A 25,198-nucleotide genomic window follows, 5' to 3' on the forward strand; every position below is an offset into this window, starting at 1 on the left:
ACGTCCCCCCGGCAATTTTTTCTACAATATATATCATACAGAATACAAACAAATACCTAAGATTTTTAAAAAATTTACTCTACTGGTATATTTTAAGTGGGAATTATATTGATATAATATAAATTAAAAGCCTAATGCTGAGCTTCAAAGTGTAAAACAAAGCAAGCAGCTTCCACAATAGGCTGATGAAGAAGCTACAAACAATTTAAAAAGTAGAATTATTTTCTTTATATGTTAGGTCTAGAAGTAGTTATTTTCTTTTCAACAGGACATATGGCAATTCTTACTTCTTTATGCAAAATAACATCATTAAATGTCATGATTTATCCCAGAGCAATTTATCACTTGTTAAAAGTTTTGAAAATAAAAAAATAAGATAGTTACCAAGAAATTGCTAGGGCCAGGGGGTTGGAAACACATGCCAGGAGCATTCTTTGTTTTAGTATTGCCACATCTAAAGGAAGATCTTTCACTGACCCCATACAGTGTGAGAGTATAAGGATGGGTGGACCAGAATGTGCCATTACTCAGTCGTTCTCAACTTTTATCTTAAGAATAATTGGACTACAAAGAAAAACGCAGGGGATAAAAAACAAATAATGAATTCCATGAACGGCCTTTTCTTTCTGCTCCTGGATTTCTCAGCTACTGCTTCTGGAGCGTTTCACAAATAAAAGATTCATCAAGTTTGAAGAAGCATGGAGAGATACAACTGACAGCACTACGTATCTGTCCCAACATAGTTCAGTAAAACAAACCTTCATCAGTACAAGTGCGTGACTCATTCCTGGTATTATCTATTTTAATAGTCTCCACTGCTCTCTCATAGAAGCAAGAGATGGTCTACGTTTATTTCTGTTCAGGTAAAAATGAGGCCACCTCATTTCAGCCATAGTACATAAAAAGAAGCGAGGATTTAATTAATTTGCTGTTCAAATAAAACTTGATCATGGAGAAACGTGCAGTAAAAGGCTACTCATTAGGAAGAAAAGCTGTGTCAGGATGATCTCCTTTAGTGTGTCTTCAGTCCTGACCATCTTCCTAAGTAATGGTGAGGTGATTTCCTACCAAAAAAAGCTGTCGTTGCTGAACGTTAACACTGGAGATTGAAACCGCTCCTGACCAACCATCTACTCTTTTTAGGTAGTACTGGGAATGGCAGACTAGAAATACATACCAGGATTAAAATGGAAATCTTAGACTTCAATGCATGGTAGATGAAACACCTGAATCTTTATCAATTGCCATACAAGGAGTTCTCTTCCAGTCACCAGAATTCTTACTTTCCAAAATCTCTTACAGACAGGCAACATTAGTATCTGATGGATGCTTCGGAACCGGACACATTCCTTGAAGACTTTTCATTAAAAATAAACAAAAGAAGGACTGAATCTGTGTGCATGGAAAATGAATTATTTATGGCTTATTTACAGAGGACATGGGATTCTCCTAAATAGTAAAATACACTGTTAACAGTCAGCATCGTAAGCAACGGAAGCTATCTCCACCATCAAACTTTGTACTTGATAATTAATTGAAACCAGAGGGGGAAAATTTAAACAGTTGCAAGTGTGATTTGTAGATCTGTGAATACAATTGAATGAAAGTTAACACAGCCTAAGTAGACTAACTGCCAACGATCCTAATCATCAAAGCCACCAAGTGTTTTGTCTTGCTTATTTCAGAGACACCTGAGACACCTTTAACAAAAATGGATGCAGACTAACCGTGTTATGTTAGACACGCTCAGCCACAATGCCGGCATACGGCTACAGTGATGGTGAACCCGGCTCAGGTGGGACTGTTCTCTCTGTGCTCTACTGATGGATCTGTGCAATACCCAAGCAGTAAGAACCAGCCAGTGCTTGTGGAGACGCTCCAACTTCTCGACTGTCACCACTGGAAGCAGAAGACGCATGGCACCCATGCACAGCCTTATCAGACAACGCTCCACTGCCTCAACACTGCTTCAGCAATTCAGCTCAAAAGCAGAACAACTCAAAACCCTCCAGATCCTGGGAAGATGAAGAGTTAAGAAATGAAGCAGCATTAATTAACTGAGTCACATCCTACATTAAACAGGCTTAAAATTTAATGTGCAGCTACTGTGCCTACACTGAGATCCTAACAGATACTCTGGACAGATTTTGGTGCTGTAGAAATGCTTTCATATAAACCCGTTTAATTAGAAAAAATGCTCAACAATGCAAGAGCAGAGAAAAACTGGAGCAACAGATACAGCTCCAACCACATGAGGCCAGGCTAAGTATCTTCCCTAATCATCGCATTACATATTAAAATTTAGTGCTTAAGAGTTTAATGCTTTTAAAGGTAAACCTGAGAAAAAGCATTGCTGTAGAGAAAAACACAGCAGAAAACTACAAGAGCCCACATGTCCTTTTAGTTTAAATTTAATTTGTCAGATAGAAGTTATCTATGTACAATCAGTGTGCGTTGTAACAATTCTGTCAATAAAGTAATTCAAATCTTCTAAAATATTAACTGGCTGCATAGCACATTTGACATTATTGCCCAAGTTGAAGAGGGAACACAAATGGATTTACAATAAATTTTGGCTGATTTGGATTCTGAAGTGTTCAGATAGTTAACACTCCTTCTTTAAAACCAATGCACCTGAAAAGCTTTCCAGAGCACAGTTCAGTTGGGTATTTCTTACCATTTCATTACAAACAATCACAACACTGACAGTTTAATAGGAAAAAAAAAAGCAAAACAAAACAAAAAAAAACCCAAACCATGTATCTAAAGTATCCATAAAAAAGGAGCACTAAATGGAATAAAATGTTCCCTTTCCCCATTTTTACATTCTGAACAGTGATTCCATCAAGATATTCTACTAAAACATGTAAGTACATTGATTTTGTTTCATACTTGTGACAAGAAGGCCTGAGTTGTTGGGGAAAGGAACAGTCAAAAAAAGCCTGAGAGGGGAAAAAAGCTCATTTAATTAATTTACAATAATTTACAGCCATTTGTTTGTGGTTTTTTTTATTATTATTATTATTTTTGTTTGTTTTGTAAAAAGGCATTATAACTGATCACAAACAGGAGAAATCCTGGCTATTTTACAGTTATAGGTACAGAATTTAAATATTCAAGCTTGTGATGAAAAGCGGCAAGGTGGTCGCAGTGTACAATGTAAACAAGTAGCTTTGGAAAGTGAACAAAGTCCTTGAGAGTTCTTTACTAAGAAACAAAAGAAAATAAACTCCTCATTCCTTCCTGAAATATGAGCACAGGTCAGTGTTTAAAAGTTCATTTACAAACATAATTTAAAACATGTTCAGCCTAAAACCACTTTGACATGAAGAGTTTTATAGTAAGATCCAGTCTGAAAGGGGCAGTGTTGAGGTCCCTGTAAAAGTAAACATCTTCCATTTCTTAAAAAAGAGTGCCACAGCATTTGCAGCACAGTGCAGCATAAACTTTAAATACAAAAATATTTTTCTTCTGTTGGGATAATAGACCTTGCATCCTGGAAAGAAGTAACAATACTGCTACTGATAGAATATCCAGTCTGTATCTTTCAAGTCATGTAAGGCAATTACTGTGTTAGTTTACTGTATATGGCTAAAAGAAGGTCCAGAAAATGTCAGTCTTTGTTATGTTTTCCGGCTACTCCATGTATGTTCAGGTGTACTTTTGTGATCTGATGAGTGTTCAAATGGAGATCTGTGTCCTAAGGGAGATCTTGAACCATAAGGAGACCTCTGATCTAATGGTGACCTTGGGCCACTACCTGAAGCTCTGTGGTCCATTTGCCAGTCTGAGTGGTACCTATAATCCCTAGAAGATTTATGATGGCTGTACTCTGAAGAGGAACGATGATCTGAATGTATCCTGTGGTCTGAATGGGAACGGTGGTCTGAATGAGCCCGGCTGTCTTTTAAACTTCCTTCCAGGTTTGACCTGTGGTCTCTGCTCCTGTAGTCATCTAACTTTCTATGTTTACTGTCACTGTAGTATCTAAAAAATAGATAAATAGATATTATTTGTATTAGTGTTAGTGAGAACACATTAAGAGCCACAATTACGTCAAGAGCGGGTCCAGAGGAAGCTCACAAAGACGATCAGAGGGCTGGAGCACCTCTCCTGTGAAGACGAGCTGAGAGGGTTGGAGCTCTTCAGCCTGGAGAAGGCTCTGGGGAGACCTTATAGCAGCTTTCCAGTATGTGAACGGGGCCTACAAGAAAGCTGGAGAGGGGACTCTTTACAAGGGCAGGTAGTGATAGGACGAGGGCTAATGGCTTCAAACTGGAAGAGGGCAGATTTAGATTAGATAAAGGGAAGAAATTTTTCACTATGAGGGCGCGGAGACACTGGAACAGGTTGCCCAGAGAAGTTGTGGCTGCCCCATCCCTGGAAGTGTTCAAGGCCAGGCTGGATGGGGCTCTGAGCAGCCTGGTCTAGTGGGAGGTGTCCCTGCCCACAGCAGGGCGGTTGGAACAAGGTGATCTTTCAGATCCCTTCCAACCTAAACCATTCTGTGGTTCTATGAAATCAACAGAACTGCATTAGAGAGATATCATAGTTGCAATTTTGCATTACTCAAAAAAGATGTTTTGGTGCTTGCTACAAACATACTACAAAAACAGGAGGGGAATTCTGAACAGATTTTAAAATTGCTGAAGAAACTCACCTGCTGTCTTGTTTGTAGTGATCCCAGTCTCTGTGATCTTTTCCATTGCTGAAGGCTGAATAGGGCCTTTTCCTAGAGTCACTTTTCTTGTAAGCATCTCCCTGATGCCTGTCTTTATGATGATCGTGGTATTGTGACAAATGTCTATCAGAAGAATAACTGTCCCTGCTACTGTCATCATGGTTTGTATTCTCCTTCAGCCTTTCCACATCTGTTTAATAAAAGAAAGGTTAAAAGGAAGTCTCATAAAGTCTTTCTTTCACCTAATTCAAACGGCACTTCTACCTGTCAGATGTCAGGCAGTATGAAAGTGACTTACAATCTGACAGAAACAACACCTAAATAGCTGAAAGACAAATGCACTAATGCAAGCTGAAGTGAAAGAAACCTCAGAAGTAAGAGGGAAGCAAGCTAGAATGTAGATGTTAGGACTCAGAAACTGAACTTTTCAACCGCTCCATTCAGTCTGTCAAGCTAAGTGTGGTCCAAATGAGCAGTGAGCAGAACTGCCTTTAGTAGGGCAAATTTAGACAGAATGGCAGCAACTTCCTCTCAAAGAAGGGATGGCCTTAGCATGAATAAGTTTTCAAGGTACACCGTGTTAATGAAAGACTTTCAGTGGTATTTCTGAAATACATTATGCTGATTTTAAGTCCATGAAAATATACTCTAAGTGTTACATAACACAAGACAAAAGCAAGTATTACAAGGAGCAGGTGTGGGAGCATAGAAAAATCAGTGTTATTGTCAACAGTAAAAGACAGCCTGTGTAACTGATTATAAACTATGACTTCAAGGAGTAGCTTGCTCACTTTACACAGTAGTGACATTATAATAGCTACAAATAAGCACAGAATTTCCAAGAAATTTACAGATTGGGTAGACCTTTCTCCCTCCCCAAAACTGAACGCAAAAACACTTCCAAAATTTTTTTTAAAGGATGGTGAAATAACATGCTACTAAAACCAGTAAGTACAAGCTGGTACAGTCTGCACTCAGCTGGATTTCATCAGCAAACTAGTGAAGTTTTTCTCATCAGCCTATCTCTATGATACGTACCAGTGTGGGAGACACATCTAGGAGACACATGAAATGAAATAAACATGAAAACTAAGATATCTAACAAGAGTATACTTAAAGGTTTCTTACCTGGATTTCTAATTACGTGTGTATTCACATTGCTGCTAATATTCTGGTCATTTTGTTGCTAAAAGAGACAAGTACAGAAACTCATTGCTAAATCCCATAGTTCATCTGAATTAATTAGAAAAAATCCTAACAAAAGAGAATACTTTACTACAAACATAAATGCTACTTGAAGTGTATTTCTGTGTTCCTTATAATCCTTTAAACATAATAAAAGAGTTATAATACTTAAAATATATACATACATGTGTATATTTAGAAAGGATCTGAAAATACTACCTGAGATTCTTGGCGTTTTTTGATTGCATGTTTATACAGTTTGTGCAGCTTTCTGGCATCAAATTCTGTAAACTTAGAGACAAAAATCCACAAGTTTCTGAGGAAGAAGAAAAGAGAAGTTATAATTCTTCTATACATTTTTTTTTCTTGTATTATGCAATAGGATATAGAATTAACTGAAATTATTTGAACAGTATGTCAGTAAACCAGAAACACTATAAACTTTACACAGTATTGCCTAGCTGCACAGCAAACATTACCTAACTTTATTTCAAACACTGGAAAGACTAATACTTATCGTTAAGTACTTTGGTGTGCAAAATGTAGGTAAAGCATTACTAATAACAATTGTGTTAAGAGAATGATTTGTGAAACTGCTAAAGAATGTGGCTATCAGTTTATGTATGTCTTCTGAAAGTTTGTTTGAATTTTTAGTATTTACCACTCAGTAAATAAAAATCTAAGTAAGTAAAGTAAGTAAAAATTCTTCCAAACTGGAAATCTCTTACACTGTAAGACATTTGACCTACAAGCCTTATATAATGAAAATATCAGTGAGAGAATTTCTCCACAGAATTCCAAAGCCTGGTCAAGGATTTTGAAATCAAATAAGAACTGTGAAAGAGGATGGAAGTGGCATGGCAGTAAATTTGTGCCTAATCTGTGCTCAAAGGAATGAAAGAACAAACAAGACTTTCGCTGTCAAAATGCCAAAACCCTAAAGAAACCATTTGCTTCCCTGATCACAGGTAACAGATCTAAAGCCTGGAATTCTTTTTGTCAAATTTACATGCTAAGAGAGCAATATAAGATTGGTTTTGTACCTCAGATCACCTTAATATTTTGAAGTAAAGCAAGTAAAAACAGAAGCAGCATTCAACACGAACAGAAGTCTTCAAGGAAATGAAGCACTGACTTTTGTATTCAGAAGTGCAGGATATATTTTCAACCATAAAAGATTAAAGTGCACATTCCAATAAAAGTAACTCTAACTGCATTAAGACCATAACAATGAAATGTAAGAAGTTTACAAAACAACATTTTTTTATTTAAATTGTCACCTCATAAAGATGCACTCTTCTTTCATATTTGAAATACATCTGAGTACATTATGATACTTTTATCAAGTCATAGTTAATATGTAATATGTAATTTAATTTTAGAGTATATTTTAAGAAGAATAAAGAATTCTGCAACTCAAAATCCTAAAAAATTCAACACAAATTTAGAACTGCCTATTTTTAGCAGGAAATAAAAAACCCCAGATCCTTAAAGGTAAAAATGCTTCTCCATTAAACACAGTTTAAAAGTTACAAGTCGTATAGTGTTTGCTTTCTGTTGTAAGAAATCAGATGACTCCACCTACTGGATAAAATGCATTGCTAATCAGTATGAAAAAGTCAATCCAGTGTTAAGTCAAAACCATCTACAATCATCTTTTTATAGATTCCTACTTAAAACAGCAGAAAGATACAAGAAAGAGACAATAAGAAACAAGTGACATAATTAAGAACTATTCTGCTTAATAGAAGCAATTACAGATTTTCCTTTTTCAAGAAGAAACACAGAGAATAACTTACTTTCTCCACTGTTTAATTTGTTCAGGATTTGTGTACTCCTTTAGACATTCAGTAATGTGATCCCCAATTTTGATAAGACACTGTCTAGTATGTTCCAGCTGCTCTCTTTCAGAAAGGCCCTTCTCTGGTCGGTCCAGCTGTTTCAATGCTGCTTTGACAGGCCTCATTCTTTCCTTGCACTGTAAAATGGAAAAAAGGAACGTATTAATTAAAATAAAAAAGAATGTATTCTAAAACATGACCCACCTGTTACTGTAATATACATATACAGGCAAAGACAGTACTGTTACAAGCCAAATGAAACGCAAGACTTGCTCACAGCTTTTAAAAGTGTTTTACAGGTTTTCTTTGGAGAAAGTTGTATTTTAAACCCAACTGGAAATTTACTCCTCTATGAAAGCATTAGATTGTATAAAATACTGATATCAAGGATTTAAGAAAGCACTTACTTAATATAAGGGATCTTCTGAGGAAAAGAACTCATTACAACTGGGTTTTACAATTAGTTATGTCTTTCAGCACAAGCATATAGGACAAGACATACTTTTTAGCACCTTGAAAGCTATACAAACTCAATGTCAGAATTAAGTATGAGAGTGTTCACTACATTTCAAACAGATACTTGCTGCAACAATTAAACCTGGCATTCAGCAGAGGATCAAGACTGCTTCTCTGAGGAGTTTTTAAACCTCAGTCCTCGCAGAGTGTATCAGAACTTGTGTCATCTAGACTAAAGCCAGTTAGGGTACGACTAGATTATTAACAACAGTGATGGCAACACAATTATATGTCATATGTGCATTCTTGACTTTTCACACTTTGTATCAGATGTTTTAATAATAAATGAAGATAAAACCAGTTAGCATGATTTAAATTACAGACACTTAGTTAGTAATACCTTTCAACTACAATGGCATGGTAAACAGATGAAATGCACAATCTTGTCACAAAGAGACAAATAGTTAAGCCTGAAAAGCCCACAGTAGTAGTTTCCACTTGAAAGTGTAGCTATACATGCTAATTAGACTGCATCTGACCATGGCATAAGATAAACATACATTCCAGAAGAACAAAAAAACCTGAACAAAAAAAAATTCTATACACAAATCCCATGTAGAATTACTCCCAGTAAGAATTAAAGGAAGTAAATGTTTAGAATGAAATGAAGTGGAATATTGCCATTACCATGTAAGCATCTAAGGACAACTCAGAAAAATCGGGGACGCTGTTCCATCCCCAGCTCATGCCACTAAGTAATTAAGCAGCTGCATTACACACATTGCACTAGGCACAGCTTTGAGTAGCCTTTAAAAGATAGCTTACCGAGTGCACTGCTTAAATGTAGAGGTGATCAGAAAAATAAAACTGTACATGAAATCAAGTGATTTTCTGTCACTTAGCCACACAAACATATCCATCTGAACCACTAGAGGCTCATCCTGGAAATCACAGGTGAGATACTTGGAACGTTTAGCATAAAACTATACATAGACCAGGCACTGCCATACTCAATCTTACTTGCACGTCACAGCCAGCACCCACAGCAGCCCCAATAAACCTGCCTGGTAGAAACAACCAACTGTTGAAATCTGAACGACAAAACACCCCCAGGAGAGTACTTGCTCAAAGTAATTCACTAATACCTTTCCAAAGACCCCAGCCGACATATAAAACTTCACATAAATTGTGTCTACATACCTTTTTTGCCCTCTAATATTGATTCTGTTCTTAGAAGTCGGGAATAAACAAAATTCTTTTGGTGTCAGAGGCATGACTCCAGCAAGGTATTTCTAAGGGCTTTAGCATTTGTTCCTTCCTGTGTCTACTAATTTAAGTCTGCAATACTTTAGGAGGGAAGTGCTGAAACTTTGTTATCTTATAAAGAAGAAAGGCGTATATGATAAGGTAAAGCCCAAGACACCAGCAATTGCTCTGAAGTTCATTCATGTCTGCTCTTTAAGAAGCAGGATACACAAGTTATTCTTGAGGATATATCTTTAAAGTCTATATTCTAAATCTATTCAGCATACCGACCACTGGATAAGTTTTCCTACTATCCTGCATAAATACAGTAAACAACAAAATAAAACTACTAGAATGAAGACAAAAATTACCTTAGTACAGTGTCAGTAACGTTCATTGATCTGAGACTTTACTAGCAAAAGATCACCTGTGTTACTGTGCCCAATAATAGAATCAAGAACATCAGAAATTGTCCTCATTTAGACTATCAAGTACAAACACTAACTTATCAAAAAGGGACTTACCACGCTAAAAGTTTTCTGATCCAGTTCTTCTGATTCTTCCAATATAGGAACTGGTTCACTGGTTGCAGTAATATGAACTGGAGTATCCAACAATGGCATTTTTTTAGTTTTTTCTTTATTTTCAGATTTGATTTCATTTACCTAAGAACAAGATATAAAAATATTTAAGTAAATTTATTTTGGCTCTGGAATTATCCTATAATACATGACAATTCCCGTAACTACTGCATTCTCTTCAATAATAAGAACAAAAAATATGCTGATGTTCAATGACAGTGTATTTTACTTTCTCTGTGGGATGGAAAAGAAGAATGGAAAAGGAATAAAAGAATTTCTTGCACACACTTGTACTCTCAATCCAACTAAGATACGTATCATTGAAGATGTAATTTGCCATTTCAAATGCCTGCCCTCACGGTTTCAGGTTGTAAAAATAAAACTTCAAATGATGTAAAAGACTTCAATGAAATGACAACTGATCATACCTTTTCATCTCAAAATCAGTCACATAAACCTAGTGGCCTTTTCTAGTGCTATATAAGATAAGTAAACCTAGTTACCTTCTCTTCCTTTACTTCTTTTTCTTTCTGTGTGGATTCTTTTACTTTGTTTTCTCTCTTTTCTTTAATATCTTTTTCTTTTAATTCTTTCTTATCCTCTTTTTCTTTTTTCTCCCTTTTCAAATCCCTCTTATTTTCCTTTTCTTTTGTCTCTCTTTTTTCTTCAGCTTCCTTCTTTATACCAATATCTGGCTCAGGCTTTTCTTCATTTTCTTTTTCTGCTTTAATTTTTTTATGTGGTTGTTTCACTGAAACAATCTCATCCTGCAATATGCAAGCATATAACGTCACATCAAACTGAGCTCCTATCTATACAAGTTTTGTAACTATCAGATTAAAACATACTTTTTATCTGTGCATTTTTTTCTTTTTGGACATAGATGTAACACCTATCAAATAGAACTGAATGCAGCTGTAAAGAAAGATGAGAACTACTCACTTCCTTGATGTGACAAAGCAAGTACTGATTTAGCAGTGGTAGTGGGGGGTGAGAAGTTATGTCCATTTAACTTAGAATTCTGTCCCTCTAAAAGGTAGTTAGGCTCTGAAAAGCTACAAACTCAAAAGAAGTAGTCTCACAAAACTGAGCTGGTTGGTTAGGACACTCAAGTGAAGGAGATGATAGAAGACCTCTGTCCTAGTCAGCTTTGTCCCAGTAACTTTTTACCAATCCCATATTAAACACTCACAGGAGAAGGTAACAGAGTCCCAACTTCCTCTTTTCCAGAGGTGTTCTTTTTTTACTATGCTTTAAAAAAAAGTCTTGGTTACAGATTGTCTGATAGGGGCCCATTTAATTATTCAAAGGTGGACAAAATACCACTCTCCACTGCTCTTTATAATATTCACTTACAAAGTTTGAGATGGAAGCTCAAATCCTTTCAGACACAGAAGAATACAGTACAGTACATGAAAAAGTACTATGTACAGGTGCAAGAATCATTATGATCTTTGAATTCATTTGAATACACCCTGGAAAGGCATATATAGAATCCATTGCAGAAAAACAGATGAAAGAATGCCTAATACATGAATCTGAACAAGTTAATTAGATGAGGTATCAAGTAATTAGCCCAACCAGGACTTCATTATTTAGGTATCATGGAAACTTCCCAGCAAAAATCCAATGACTTCAAGAGTTTGCTGAATGTTCTAGCAGTTAAACAGTTAAATTTTAAATATTGTACACAGTATGGCAGCTAAGTAGTTAGACCCAGCTGTTTAGATGGTGAAAGCCCATTCTTGTGTATGGTTCAGTTTTTGGAAGTGCAATTGTCAGTCTATGTCCAAAAGTATTGAAGTGATGAATAACTGTTGTGAAATATACAAAAGGGGACAGGATTCTAGGCACTTTACCAAAACATAACAAGTCAATCAACTGACTGGCAGCATCTTCTGTTTTGAGTGGAGATGAAGTCTAACACTCATTTTTTTAACTAGACTGAACACTTACTAGTTTTAGGATTCAGTTGTCCATGTTAATTTACTGGGAACTGCGACAACGTTTACAGTTCTTAGCCTTACATTCCAGACAAACATAAGCCAGTCTACCTTCAAATTTTTAATTTTTTTTCTCTGGCTTTACATTTTATTCTTCATAGTACAATATAAATACATACAGGAATGCTTTAGTTAAAAATGATTATTTTTTTATAGATATATCATGGTTCTTCTAAAGCTGACTCAGTTTTAATTATAAAGAGTTAAAACTCCTCTAGAGTGAGCTGACAGTTACAATGTTTTTTAATTATTTAAAATGGTTACATAAGACATTTCAATTTAGCTTATTTTAAACCAAGTAGAAAGTATTTTAATGATACGTATAGATTTGCACTGATTTATTTCAACTACTTTCAAAGTCATAAAATTAGCTATGACATGACCCTAAACTTTACCTAAATTTTTATCTGTAATGATTTCTGCTGTGTAAATATTAGAAATAAAAAGACCCAACACAAGTAGAGCCCTAAAGGAACACACCAGAAGTAACAGAACACAACAAGGTTAAATAGTTGGTTAAACAGTCTTTTTGGATGATAAAAGCCATGACCTAACAGGAGATTTCCTATGGAAGTCTTGAAGTATCATTAATTTGTGCTGCTCATTCTAATTGACCTTCATGTTTTTTCCTGAGCCTAAATAAAAAAAAAAACTTTACCTGAAGAATATCCATCAGTAGTTACAACACTTATAATTGTGTGTTACATTAGGTTTGCATTTCTAGCAGATACAATGCTGAAGTCTTTAAACAATACTGAAACTGAGCAATGCCACTTGTAATTAGACCACAACATTTTTCTGTAATATAATTTGGAAAACTACTCATAATTCCACAGCTACTGGCTGTGGAATTATTAAATTTAATCATCAAATTAAAACAGACACAGTATTATATGTGCTTGTACTGATGCAACATGCAGAAGATAAAATAGAAATTGACAGTAATAGGAAGAACCGAATAGCCACCTTTACCATATGGGAGATACTTACCTTGTTATCCTCATCATCATCTTCATCAGATTTTTCTGAGGGTTGCGGTGAAGAATCACTTTTTATTTCTTCTTTTATTTTTGCAGCCTTTGTCACTTTATTCTTCTTAGTTCTTGCTTTCCTCCTCTTTGAGTTGCCCTGAATGCAAATTGGTCTCTTTAATATGTCAACTGACAAGCATCCTTTAACAGCAGTTGCAATAAAAAGATTTGTTTTCACATCAAATAAAGAGTTCATTTTATTTTACTTATTGCCATTAATCATCACCACTCTTCTCAGGACTGGAGACAGAGCATAGTGCAACACTAGAGAATACATAGAAATAATAAGAGAATAATACAATATGAAACTCACAATCAATTTCTTGAGTGAGTCTTGTGTAATATGATTTGCAATACAGAGTAATACTACACAAAGAAAAGGAGCAGAACTAAAAAAAAACAACACAAAACCAAGAAGAGGATCAGCTACCATGTCCATATGCATATTGTTTTATCTCAATAACGAATGCCAAGTTTTACTTACTGCACCAGCAAGCCTTTGTGCTTCCTTCCTTGCAAGGTCTTTATTCAGTAATTTAATGAGGTAGTCTGCACGAGTTTGTAACTGCTTCGCCTGGGGTTTCTTATCTGGATCATCAGGCAAAATCTGAGAACAATGGCAGTATCACAGCTATGAGTACATATTATCAAGTTTGGAAGATGCTAGCCTGGTGCACACAGAACAGAAAAAGCTGCATAAAAGAAGGTGGAAAACAATCCATTTCAACTATACCTAATAAATACACCGGCATACTTGTAGCAATGGGGAATTTCTTAAATGTTTTCATTTCTCTCCAATCATGCAGCCAATGGAAATTGCCTCCCAGTTTAAAACAAACTCAAGAAGCCAGACTCAGATTTCTGTTTCCACTCCAATACCTAATCTAAGAAATTCTGGCACACAACTCCTGGCTCTGTCTCATTCATCTTCTAAATGCAGACCTCACCACGAGGTATTATAGAAGTCAAAAAACAGAAATGGGTGGTTCCAAAAAACCAGGCAAATTAATAGAAGGCAGGAGTAGGAATCGTTATTGAACGAAATTGGACACAACCCTAGCTCCTCAAATGCCAAAGCCATAGATTGCTGGCACTGTCACAAAGTTTACTTCGCTCTGGTCTTTCCCTTAATACCTGTTGCTCACCAGTGCTGTGACGGAAAGACAGCTTCAAGTGAAGACCCTGGGGATTAAGTGGGGTGGGGAAACTTAATCAAATCTCTAGACAAAACTAGAACGTCTCAAATAGAGAAGCAAAATACTTAAAAGAGAAATTCAAATGAGAGATGTCCCAACTACATGGAAACATGGCAATACAATTGACTGCAAGAAGGAATACTTCAACTGAATACAGAAGACCTTAAAATCTAGTAATATAGCACAAGACGGATACTAAGAAGTACAAGTGATGTATAATGTCCCTGCAATTTCAGTTATCGTAAAATGAGCTCTTTCAGTAACTGTTTTTAGTAGCATTATTAACTAAACAACAAGAGTCCTCAATGAACATTAGGAAAAAATTCTTCACAGAAAGAGCGGTCAGACACTGGAATAGGCTGCCCAGGGAGGTGGTGGAGTCACCATCCCTGGATGTGTTTAAGACTCGTTTAGATGCACTGTTAAAAGATATGGTGTAAGGGAGAACTTTGTAGACTGGAGTTGATGGTTGGACTCAATGATCCCAAGGGTCTTTTCCAACCTAAATGATTCTATGAAATGTTATAACGACATACCTTCTGTGTCAAACTGAGATCAGGATCCATTTTTATCATTTCCCAGCTGCCATAACCATATTCATAGATGCCTATTAACAGATTGGAATCATCTTCCTTACCCCAGTCTATATCAAAATGAGCAGCCTTGGTGTGGCATGGGATGACGTATCTAACAGAAATAAATTAAAGACAAATAAGGGATTTTTACTTTCGACATTTAGCAAGGGGGAAAGGAGCATACTAAAAGTGATGTAACTAGATTTATTTTCTCTGCTAAGATGCTGGTATATTTAGGAAATTAATCCAAATACTTATCGTTACGTTCTCCTAACATTTCTATAAAATATTTATTGAAAGCACCACTGAAATGTATTTTAAAGCTGATTACGACTAAAATATGAAGAATTTCATGGCGAAGTCTGTGGCCATGAGCTGTACCACAGACTTGGCTAACCGTGAATAAAAAAGCATAAACAACCATCCAAGTGTTAACAGCTAACTAAGTGGATAGTTTAGGGATTGTGACAGACAAGGTGGCAAGGGAAAAAGTACAGAGGCAGAAATAACTACCTCTGCTGCACTTCGATAGATAGTGTCACATAGATAGATTATTATTAGTAACTGAACAGAGTCCTCAGTAAATACAACTGAGAAGGCAAAACCGGTACAGACTTCTATAGCACAGGAAGACAGACAAACGAACAGATGTGGAGCAGGTTACTGCTGCCAGTCCTTACAGGGAATAGAGGGACAATGCTGTCACAGTGTGCTTTCAGTCAATGTTGTCTGAAAATAGCTAGTAAAACTTGAAAAAAAATTGAAGTTACTACTTCCTTTAAAAAAAAAAATAAATCAATACCTTTTTCTTTCTTCTGGATCTGAAGGAATGGATTTGTGCAATGGTGCCAACTCTTCTTCATGAGAGATGACTAGCTTTGCATTCACCTGCACTCCTGAGATTCGGAATGTTGGGCCTTTAACTTTCCCAAGTCTACCTCCTTAAAAAAAATGACAAAGCTATTAAAATATCTACCTTTACAAATATCATACCAAAAAATGTAAAGAAAACAACTAAGACTGATGCTATAGCAGCAAACTTTTAATTATACTGAATGACCTTTTCTTAACCAAACTGCTTTCTCCAGTGAGAATTCACACACAGAAAGGGGAAAAAAAAAAGTAATCTTCTTACAACCCTTTTTTAAAATCATCCAGCATGCCAACATTTTTGTTTGTATCTTCCCCCAACAGAACTGTTTTCTGTTATGCTCAGATCAGAGTGCAAGAATAATTCAGACTTCCTGACATTTGTGGTGCCCCTAAGCCCCCTGAACACATTGTACCTGCTCTTTCTTGTCCAGATGAATTGTCCTTTAAAGCTTTAATGCATCCATTATGTACAAGCTCTCCCAAACGTCTGAGATCTGTCTCTGATTTATCAACTAGCTCAGCATCTCTAGCTACAGCATCTAACCTGTAATAAAAGAATAAACATTTTTATAGCTGTGAAACTGTAGTAACTGTGAATGACTGCTTCAGACTTTGAAAATAGAGAAATGATCATGTAAGATACCAGTCACCTGCACTTACTATGCTGTGTACAGTTTTGATCCGAGAAAAAAAAAAAAAAAAGTCATTCAGGTATCAGAGGACAATACACCAAGAACTGTAAAGAACCCTAACTTTATAGTGTTGATTTAAATTACTGTACATTTCTTCAAAAAAAGAAAATGAAAGATTATGTATCATATGTTCATATAAACATTTATAAGGAAAATAAGGACGGTAAGCTTTTCTTAAAATACAGAATAAGAAAGCTTAAAGATAAGAAACGACAATAAGGAAAATGCAAAACTAACTTTGACGGTCACAGTGGATAAACTGATAGGCTTTCAACAGGCTGTCAAACAAGACAACTGAATGATTACCACCAATGAAGATTAAACAAGACGGCAAGTAAAGTATAAAGAGAGAAAGCAGTCCTGCAAATTGAACAGTTTATTGTGTGGCTGTTGCACACATACCATACCATACATGAAGGAAGGGAAGATATTAAGACAGCCATGTAATACTGAAAACAAAAGACTAGACACTGTTGTCTTCTCTTTAGCCTAGTGTTTCTTGGCATATTGTTCTTCATTTTTATGGAAACAAAGGTTCGAAGTTGATACAGAAATAATAATAATCAAACAAGTTTACCTTTCAAGAGGGCCACCAAATTTCTTGTAACTCTTGATAAACCTAGTAACGGAAAAAAAAAAATAGCCATTTAAATGTATTCTTAACTAATTACATTGGTTTTAAAATTTTATTAATACAACTATTAATCTTGGCATAATGATATACAGACAACGGAAGGAAAAAAAAAAAAAAGAGAGAGAGGGTAGGGCAGCTTACTATATCCAGATAACCCAAACCAAGTCAGAGTTTTACTGGCTTAATAACTGATGTAAATAAAACAATAGAGGGTACAATTTATTTCAGAAATGGCTTTACTAATTTCACAAGACGGAAGATTCAGCAGCTGGATGTGTCTAATCATAAAAATTTAATGTGCATTTACAGTAAATAGAGATTTCGGGCACATCATGCCTTATATAGTAAAAGAAGCAGCCTGCAATAGGTGATTTGAAGATTTTGGAGAATATGACATGAAAGATACTCTCTGTAGGAATGTGTAAGCACTGAAAAGAAACTGCTGATGCCTGTGATAGAAAGGAAGTGAAATAAAAATAAAATAAATAAAAATAATTTAATAAAAGAAAGAAGATTTCCTCAACAATTAAGGCCTCAAATTGCTAGTGCAAGCATGGGAACGGCCTTGAAAAAAGTACAAATTCGCTGTGTTGTTAGAAAAAATGGAAAGGCAAAAAGGATTACTGAAGTTACTTCTCTAACTAAAAATATTTTTTAAAGCTTTACAGCATTTTAGGAAAACATGCATACTTGAATTTCAGACGCAAAGTAGGATTTCAGAAAACCAAGAGTTCCTTCTCCTTCTACCAAAAAAATATTTTGGCACCAAATATTGAAGGTGCCTGTTGTACAAGATTCAAATAGGATTTTATATTTTTTTAGTTTAAAAAATGCACGATAGAACAGTAATTCAATTACTGTGTCAAGAAGCTTAAAAAGAAAACAAAACCCACTAAAATTTTGTAGTTGTCACCAGAAAAGTTTTACATATTCTTTCAGGACTGCATTTTTTGGATAAAGTGATGGGAAGCAGATTATTTTGCTTGTATGTCAAAAGAAAAGCCCACCCATTGTAACAACTGTTTTTTTAAAATCACTGTCTTCATGGATGGCAGGAATTAACAAATTTAAAACAATCTAGAATATTTTTCAAACCTAGTTTTATCCCTCATTAAAATGTATTCAGAATCTTGCCATAACAGTTCACTATGTCAGAACCACAAAGCACAGAAGGGAAAACATTACATGCTGAGAATAACGAAAATTTCAAAAATTCAGGAGAAATTAACCGCCTTCTGTACTTTCAATAAAAATTGTCTTATCCTTTTAAATGTGCATGTCCCCCATATCTTACCGCCTGATCTCTGCATCACTAAATCCTTTAATATTTTCTCGAGGAATAGTTCGTGGTCTTCCACGTTTTTTCGGCCGTTTTCTTTCTGAGATGGAGTCACTATCAGACCCAGAGTATCTTCTGCTCCTACTGCGCCTCCCTTCACTTCCATTAAAGCTGATCTGAAATTTCAGAATAAGTAGTTCAAAGCCATATGATTAACAAACCTAAGTAAAGTTTTACCTAGCCCGTCAGAAATATGTGTTGAGAAAAGGAAAAAAACAACCCCAAAACCCAACAACTCCCAACAGAGTAAACCAACAGCAACATAAAAGCACAAGTCAGCCAGAACCAAGAGACACCTGTTTTGCACAGTTCCTCATCCTTGGGAGCATATATATTTCTTCAAGTTCTTTTTGTCTTTCCTCCTCTTCTATTCTACGCCGCTGGAGTTCCGGAATTATTTCTTCCCAATTTCTTGAATTTCTTTCTGGTTCCAACTCAATATCATCTTCATCCATGTTGGAAAAGTTGGCCACCTTGTATATCAGAATATATGTATTTTCACCAAATCAATACATGACTTTATTTTAAAAAAACTGAGCAATTAACATTTTAGAAAAACAAATTTCTAGATGGCATATTTTACGTATTTTTATATAGGCTATTGTTTTATAATATATATAAAATTTATATATGCAAAACGCTTTGTGAAACACTGTCTCTAATGAAAGTATTTTTATTCATTTATGAAACGGACAGACTCCATGCAACCTGGGCTACGATGAGAAAAGATGAGAATCTTTTTCTTCTTTTAAAAGTTGACTACTAGAGATGCATAATGAAACACCTCCCCAATAGCTGTATGATTGTTTTTTAACTTCCTTCAAAAAAAGGCTAACAACAATTGAGTGCCTGAGTTAATGTGAAGCTATAATAAAACTAACCAAACATTAATACACTCTAGAAAACAAAGTACGATGCAAATGAACAATCAGCAGGACAGCTATTTAATAATCTGCTGATCTAAGCAAATACATCATGTTCTGCCTTTTTTTTTTGCACTCAAATTATAATATATTTAACTGATAACACCTGGCATTTAAGTTTACATTAGGGCTAAAAGCTATTTCTAGATGTCACTGACTAAGAAATGCAAGCTTTCTATTTTGCATTCAACAAATCCACAGCTGCTTAACAACAAAGGTGGTAAATAAAACACAAAACTACCTAGAATTCTAATCATTAACACATTCATAAATATATCTTATTTTATTAGCAAAATACATCATATATTTTTAAATGTTTATACTAATGGTAGATACTTTGTGTAAGTGAAACCACATTTTAAGTAAAAAGACATACAGGGTTGACTTACTGAGACATCTGTTTCATAAGAATGGAGACAGACAGGTACATGAAAGAAAAATAGATCCATTTATAAAGGAAAGTGTAATTGTGGCAGGAGAGAGGGAACAGAGCCATACCTTGAACTGTGAAAGCAACTCATCTCCTACAGTTAATGGACCTGGCTCATTTTCCCGAGTTTCTGCCCTCTTCAAGATTTCATCTATATCCATTTCCTAAAAGAGAAAAGTAGTTTCTCTTTATAATGAAATCATTCATACATATTTTTGGTTGTTTTATCTATCTAGACCAGAAACACTACTTACCTGCGGCTCTTGTTCTTCCCCTTCAGGTTCTTTAAAAAGTTCCTCAGCACCAAACTTTAAAATTGCTGATAACTCCTCCTTATTAAAAGGTGTTGAGCTGAAATAAAGGATGTTTCAGGAAAAACATTTTATCTTAGTAACTTGAAAAATTTCGCTATAATCATGAGTCAGTTAATCTGTTTTATTACTGTTAAATAAAAACTGCATTTTTTTACCATATATATTTAATATGCAAATAAAATCTATAAAGACAATATACTTTGCATCTTTACTAATTTAACTTTATTTTGCCTTTCATTAACCAAGTGAAATAACTTACATTTTTACTTACTTGTCAAATATACTTAAGGGTAAATTGGTATGGAAATAAATACAAATATACCTTGAAGGAGTAGAGCCTGTATGTAGTATGGTTTTCCCTGTAGTGTCCATTCTCTGAATTACTAAATGATCTAACACCATCTTTTTCTTGGCTCTTTCAAGAATATCTTCTTCTACGGATCCTTTTGTGACGAGTCGATAAATATTAACCTATGTATATTTAAAAAAAAAGTAATCAACAACAAGGAGAAATCTCATTCTTCACTACATACCTTTGAATTTATTGACTGTTTTCCAATATGAAATACTAGTTCAATCATGCTACCACAGTCTTTACATAAGGATTAAGAAAAAACAGAGAAACAATCTCTTAGACCTGTCTTTTTTAAACTTCAGTGATTTGGCCACAGGCAAAACTGCTGTATTTCCAATTATTACTGTATGTCTTCTGCTAGAAAGAAACTTGAAGAAAATTAAGAAAAGTTTAAGGAAGGGGGAAGCGCCTGCTGTAGCAGTTATTTTCTAGAATGACGTGATGCCAATGAACGTGGGAAAGACAAGCCCTTAACTCTTTTCCTTCTCCCATCCACGTACCACAGCTCCACATAGGGAGATTTTAAAAAAAGAAAGTTAAATGAGCTTTACTAACATTTTTGGACATGGGCAGCAAGTATTAGTTATTCTCAAAAACACACGAAGACAGAATGGTGCAGACAGAGAGGGGACAGCTACTGTATAGAACCTTTCTTCAGGTTTGGAGCTTAAAGCTGAATGTGTGTACCTGTTTCTTCTGTCCAATCCTATGCGCTCTAGCCTGTGCTTGTAGATCATTCTGTGGATTCCAGTCAGAATCAAATATAACTACAGTGTCAGCAGATGCCAAGTTGATGCCTAATCCCCCAGCTCTGGTAGACAGTAAAAAGCAGAAGTCCTGAAATCATAAAATAAGGAAACAATAAGATGCTTGTTTATGCAGTCTGTGGCACAGACTACAAAATCACATACTACCAATTCCACAACTGTTCTATATGATATCAATTTCTTTCATAAATAGTTACTGACTTATCAACAGTTTAAAGGAAGCAGCATCCTACAAGATGATCACCAACTAAAAAATCCCAACCAAACAGAAGACTGGCAAAAAAAAGTACAAAACCCATACTCTTAAAGCCTTGTATGTTACAAAGACCCTCTCCCATGGCCCCTGCCACAAGCCCTAGAAGACTAAGCAGCCATGCCAGAGCAGGGAAGATGCTCGAGCGTACAGGCGACTGCTTAAGAGATGGGGAGCAAAAGTCTTCTGCCAGGTTCAATGCTGTTCAACATATTCACGGACAATATGAAAATGGCATAAGCAACGAGGTGAAAAAGCCTGATGATGATACAGAATTATTCATTCAGAGACAACTATGAAGGACTGCAGAGGGATCTTGAGACATGCCATAAATCAACATATAAAATTCAAGATAAAACAAAACAGGTTAAAAAAACCCCAAACCACAACCCATTCTCAGTACAGTTCCAGGAAACAGCAACTATTACACTCAGGGATGAATCCTGAGAATTCTGTTAGAATTTCCACGTAGCCCTTAGCTCAGTAATGGCCAAAAACCACACAGAATGTTCTAAATTTTCAAGAAAGAAATAAAAAATTCAACTGTGAATCTTTCTGCTGCACAAATGCATAGTTTGCCTCCATTTTTGAAATGCATGAAGTTTAAATACCTCTTCAACTCAAAGAACGTACAGTGTAACTGTAAAGATTTCAGAAAAAGGCAAAAACATCTATGCCAGAAATTTGAATGAGAAATAAAGTTTTGTATTTAACAAATATCTGAAGTTTACGTTATGGATTTAAGTTCTTCTCCCTCCATCACAGAAGAAACAAGCTCAACAGCAATACTGGCAAACACTATCCTTCAATTACTGATTCAAAAAACCCAAAACTAAGCCAACCTCCCCTCCCCCAAATCTGCCAGTGGAGGACAAAAGATTTAAGCTGATCAAAGGTATGTAATGGCTTGCATATTATGAATGCTAAATAAACTCCAAATCTTCTGATCCAGAAAAGAAAGAATCTGTAACAGATACCTAAATATTCACACGTTGCTCACAAAGAATGGCTAGAAATCAGTTCTTCACTATTTCTTCCAGGGCAAGTAAGGAGGTGTAACAAATGAAGACAACAGAGGCCAGATTTGAAACAATTAAAAATCGTTGCTCATGCAAGGACGTACACGTTAGTTCTGCCCATTGCCAGAGGATGTTTTTGATGCTAACTGCTTGTGTAAGTTCAATGCTCTTGTAAACATTGCTGGATTAAATTCTACACAGCAACAAAGCTGAGGTTAAATTTCTGCAGCATTTATATAGTAATTAAAATTACTTTGATAATAACTTTTCATAAGTTATGTGTTTTCTACTTAACCGCTTCTTAGAGAAAAAAAAAGCCCAGATGTAAACCTGGCAATAGCCTAGGCAATAACAATGAATTTTCAACCTTATTGATATGTTCCTCACTTGTCTCAGCGTTCATTTTTGTGCAGTGGTTTTTTATATTTCTTGTGGAAAAAAATGAAACAGATTCCTTAGGAAAAAATACCATACCTCTGATCCTTCTGCATTAAAATGATCCAGTGCTTGTTTCCTCAATTCTCCTTTTATTGATCCATCAAGTCTCTAAAGAGATTGAATATTATAGTTAAAGAGATTCCTATAATATATTAAAAATGAAAGCAACTTGGATTCTCTGCCAAAACTGTTATGTGGAGTAAAAAAATAGAAGTAACACAACACTTCATATTATTTTTTAGTTCATTTGTTTAATTTCAAAATACTATTTAGTATATGGCAATTGCCAGTCTTTCTAGAAAAAGATGACATTTTCTTATATCTTTTCTTAAGTAAAGTGATAAAGATCCCATGATGACAAAACAGTTAAAGCTGTAAGGGACCTCTGGAGGTCATCTTGTCTAACTCCTGCTAAAGCAGGTTGCCCAAGGGCAGGTCCCGGCGGCTTTTGAATGTCACACAGTATGAAGATTCCATAACCTCTGGACAACTTGTTCCAGTGCTCTGTCACCAGCAAAGTAAATAAAAGATTTTTCTTGTACTCAAGATGAAAGCTTCTTGGCTACTACCACCAAGATTCTTACCTGAAAGGGAAACTGACGATACTTCAGATATTCTGCGAGGATGTCCAGCATCCTCACCATCTGTGAGAAAATCAGAACTCTGTTGCCACGTTCTCGCAGACGAATCAGTAGCTTGTCAAGAAGGATTAGTTTCCCGCTGCTACGTATTAAATGCTGCAAAACCCAAGAAATACATATTAGAAAATAAGCTCATCACAGCACTATAAACACTGCAGTTGGTTAGACATTCATCCGAGGTTTGCTTTTCTTTCTATTGACATGGGAAGAAAAAAAAAAAAAAAAAGGACAAATTCTGACATTCCTTCAAAATTTTAGTTTAAAACATGCATACAATATATACTCTCCTAGAACTAAAAAAAATCAATCCACCAAATTCACGTGACAATACTGCTATATAAGTTCACTAGTATGCAGCATTAACTGAATATGAAAGTTTACTCTGGTTTTTGTTTAGTTGATTCTAACTGAAATCAACAGGCTTACCAACTCACATATTTTTAAAGGAAATCATTGTCCAGTTCCCTCTCTTACAGTCACATCTTAACATCTCATCAAAACATTAAGTAAATGCATGGGCTTAAAAATTTAAGAAGTTGTGATGCAGGCCCAAGTTCTTTATGCCAAGTAAAAAATAAAATTAGGGAACCAATAAAATAGAAGATTGAAAAAAAATTACTTTAGTACTACTTTCTCTTCACTTCCCATCTTTTAAAAAGAAATACGTACTGCTGCTTAACCCTCTGAGTATTTTTAAACAATGCCTATCAATCAAGTTTGTCAGGAAAGATGAAGTGAGAGGAATCTTGTTTGTGGTGCTTAACACTATAACCCACCTAAAGCCTGTTAATCCTTGTCCTGGTTTGAGGTAAACCAGAACCAGTTTTCTGTTTTGTAATTTTATTTTTTAGCTGAGCCTCTTCTAACTGACCAAAGTCTGAAAGTAACAGCATGTTCAGAAACTGTTCCCTCTCAGAGTGATAAGACCCGATTATACCAAGGAATGGTGTGCACAGAGGCTCTTGCTTATACCTATTGCTATAACAACCAAGGTCAGCTAACGTCGCTGCTTGCCCCGTTAGAGGGTCGGAGGCAGAGAAGCGTAGAGGGGTTCCACCTGCAGGAAGGAGGGGACAGGACAGTTTTGGTGACCCCAAACTGACCAACAGGGTATTCCGCCCTATCTGCCACGCTCAGTATAAAAGCTGAGGGATCAAAAGGTCAGCTCTCTGTTCTTCAATGGCCATCGTCTGAGGAGGACTCTCTCTGTTTGTCTGCCTTTGATCCCGATCTGGGCATTCCTGACTCCAGATCCGGAATTCAGCTCCTGTCTGTTGCTGGCTCCAGTCTACGACTTTCCCTGTGTTGGCTGGCGATGTGATCGTCACCCTGGGAGCTGGATACAGTTTTGCATATATTGTATACTTTTTAAAAAAATTCTATTATTATTTACTATTTTCTTATTTATTAAGATTTTCATTAAAGTAGTTTAGTTCTTTTTCTAAACTCGTAAATCTCTTTATCTCTTCCTCTCCTCTCTTTGGAGAGAGAGCAGGGGGGAGCGCCATCTGTCATTCTGATTGGCCAATCTGGCAAAACCACGACAATCCTTCTCAGCTCTATTGGGAATCACCAGAACAGAAACTCAAGCAAATGTGAAATTTAATGTTGAAAATGCTAGGCCTCACGTGGGATAGAATTTTGGAGAATGCTATTTTTTGAGCTATGTGCTTCTATACTTTATGCCAGAAAGAAGGCGGACACTTGTCACTGCACAAACTAGTAG

At 35.7% G+C, this 25,198-nt stretch overlaps 1 protein-coding gene across 2 annotated transcripts in view; it reads right to left on the reverse strand.

Moving 5' to 3' along the window:
• Positions 1–2,992: 2,992 nt before the first annotated feature.
• Positions 2,993–25,198, reverse strand: part of CHD1 (chromodomain helicase DNA binding protein 1) — a 58,326-nt gene continuing 36,120 nt past the window's right edge. Inside the window, exons 17-37 of one of the 2 annotated variants that reach the window (XM_074571129.1) lie at positions 23,416–23,568; positions 22,868–22,939; positions 21,042–21,191; positions 20,322–20,470; positions 19,940–20,036; positions 19,754–19,849; positions 18,629–18,805; positions 18,288–18,448; positions 16,937–16,978; positions 16,081–16,211; positions 15,597–15,735; positions 14,756–14,906; positions 13,508–13,630; positions 12,983–13,120; positions 10,493–10,756; positions 9,933–10,073; positions 7,666–7,844; positions 6,086–6,182; positions 5,810–5,867; positions 4,661–4,871; positions 2,993–3,987 (exon numbers count right to left, since the gene is read on the reverse strand). In XM_074571129.1, the coding sequence (XP_074427230.1) occupies positions 3,624–3,987; positions 4,661–4,871; positions 5,810–5,867; positions 6,086–6,182; positions 7,666–7,844; positions 9,933–10,073; positions 10,493–10,756; positions 12,983–13,120; positions 13,508–13,630; positions 14,756–14,906; positions 15,597–15,735; positions 16,081–16,211; positions 16,937–16,978; positions 18,288–18,448; positions 18,629–18,805; positions 19,754–19,849; positions 19,940–20,036; positions 20,322–20,470; positions 21,042–21,191; positions 22,868–22,939; positions 23,416–23,568 (3,093 nt within the window). In that variant the 3' untranslated portion in view covers positions 2,993–3,623. The remainder of the gene's footprint in view (positions 3,988–4,660; positions 4,872–5,809; positions 5,868–6,085; positions 6,183–7,665; positions 7,845–9,932; positions 10,074–10,492; positions 10,757–12,982; positions 13,121–13,507; positions 13,631–14,755; positions 14,907–15,596; positions 15,736–16,080; positions 16,212–16,936; positions 16,979–18,287; positions 18,449–18,628; positions 18,806–19,753; positions 19,850–19,939; positions 20,037–20,321; positions 20,471–21,041; positions 21,192–22,867; positions 22,940–23,415; positions 23,569–25,198) is intronic. The other variant, XM_074571130.1, reaches the window with a different exon arrangement.

This window comes from Larus michahellis, chromosome Z (genome assembly GCF_964199755.1).
Source record: "Larus michahellis chromosome Z, bLarMic1.1, whole genome shotgun sequence".
NCBI lineage: Eukaryota > Metazoa > Chordata > Aves > Charadriiformes > Laridae > Larus > Larus michahellis.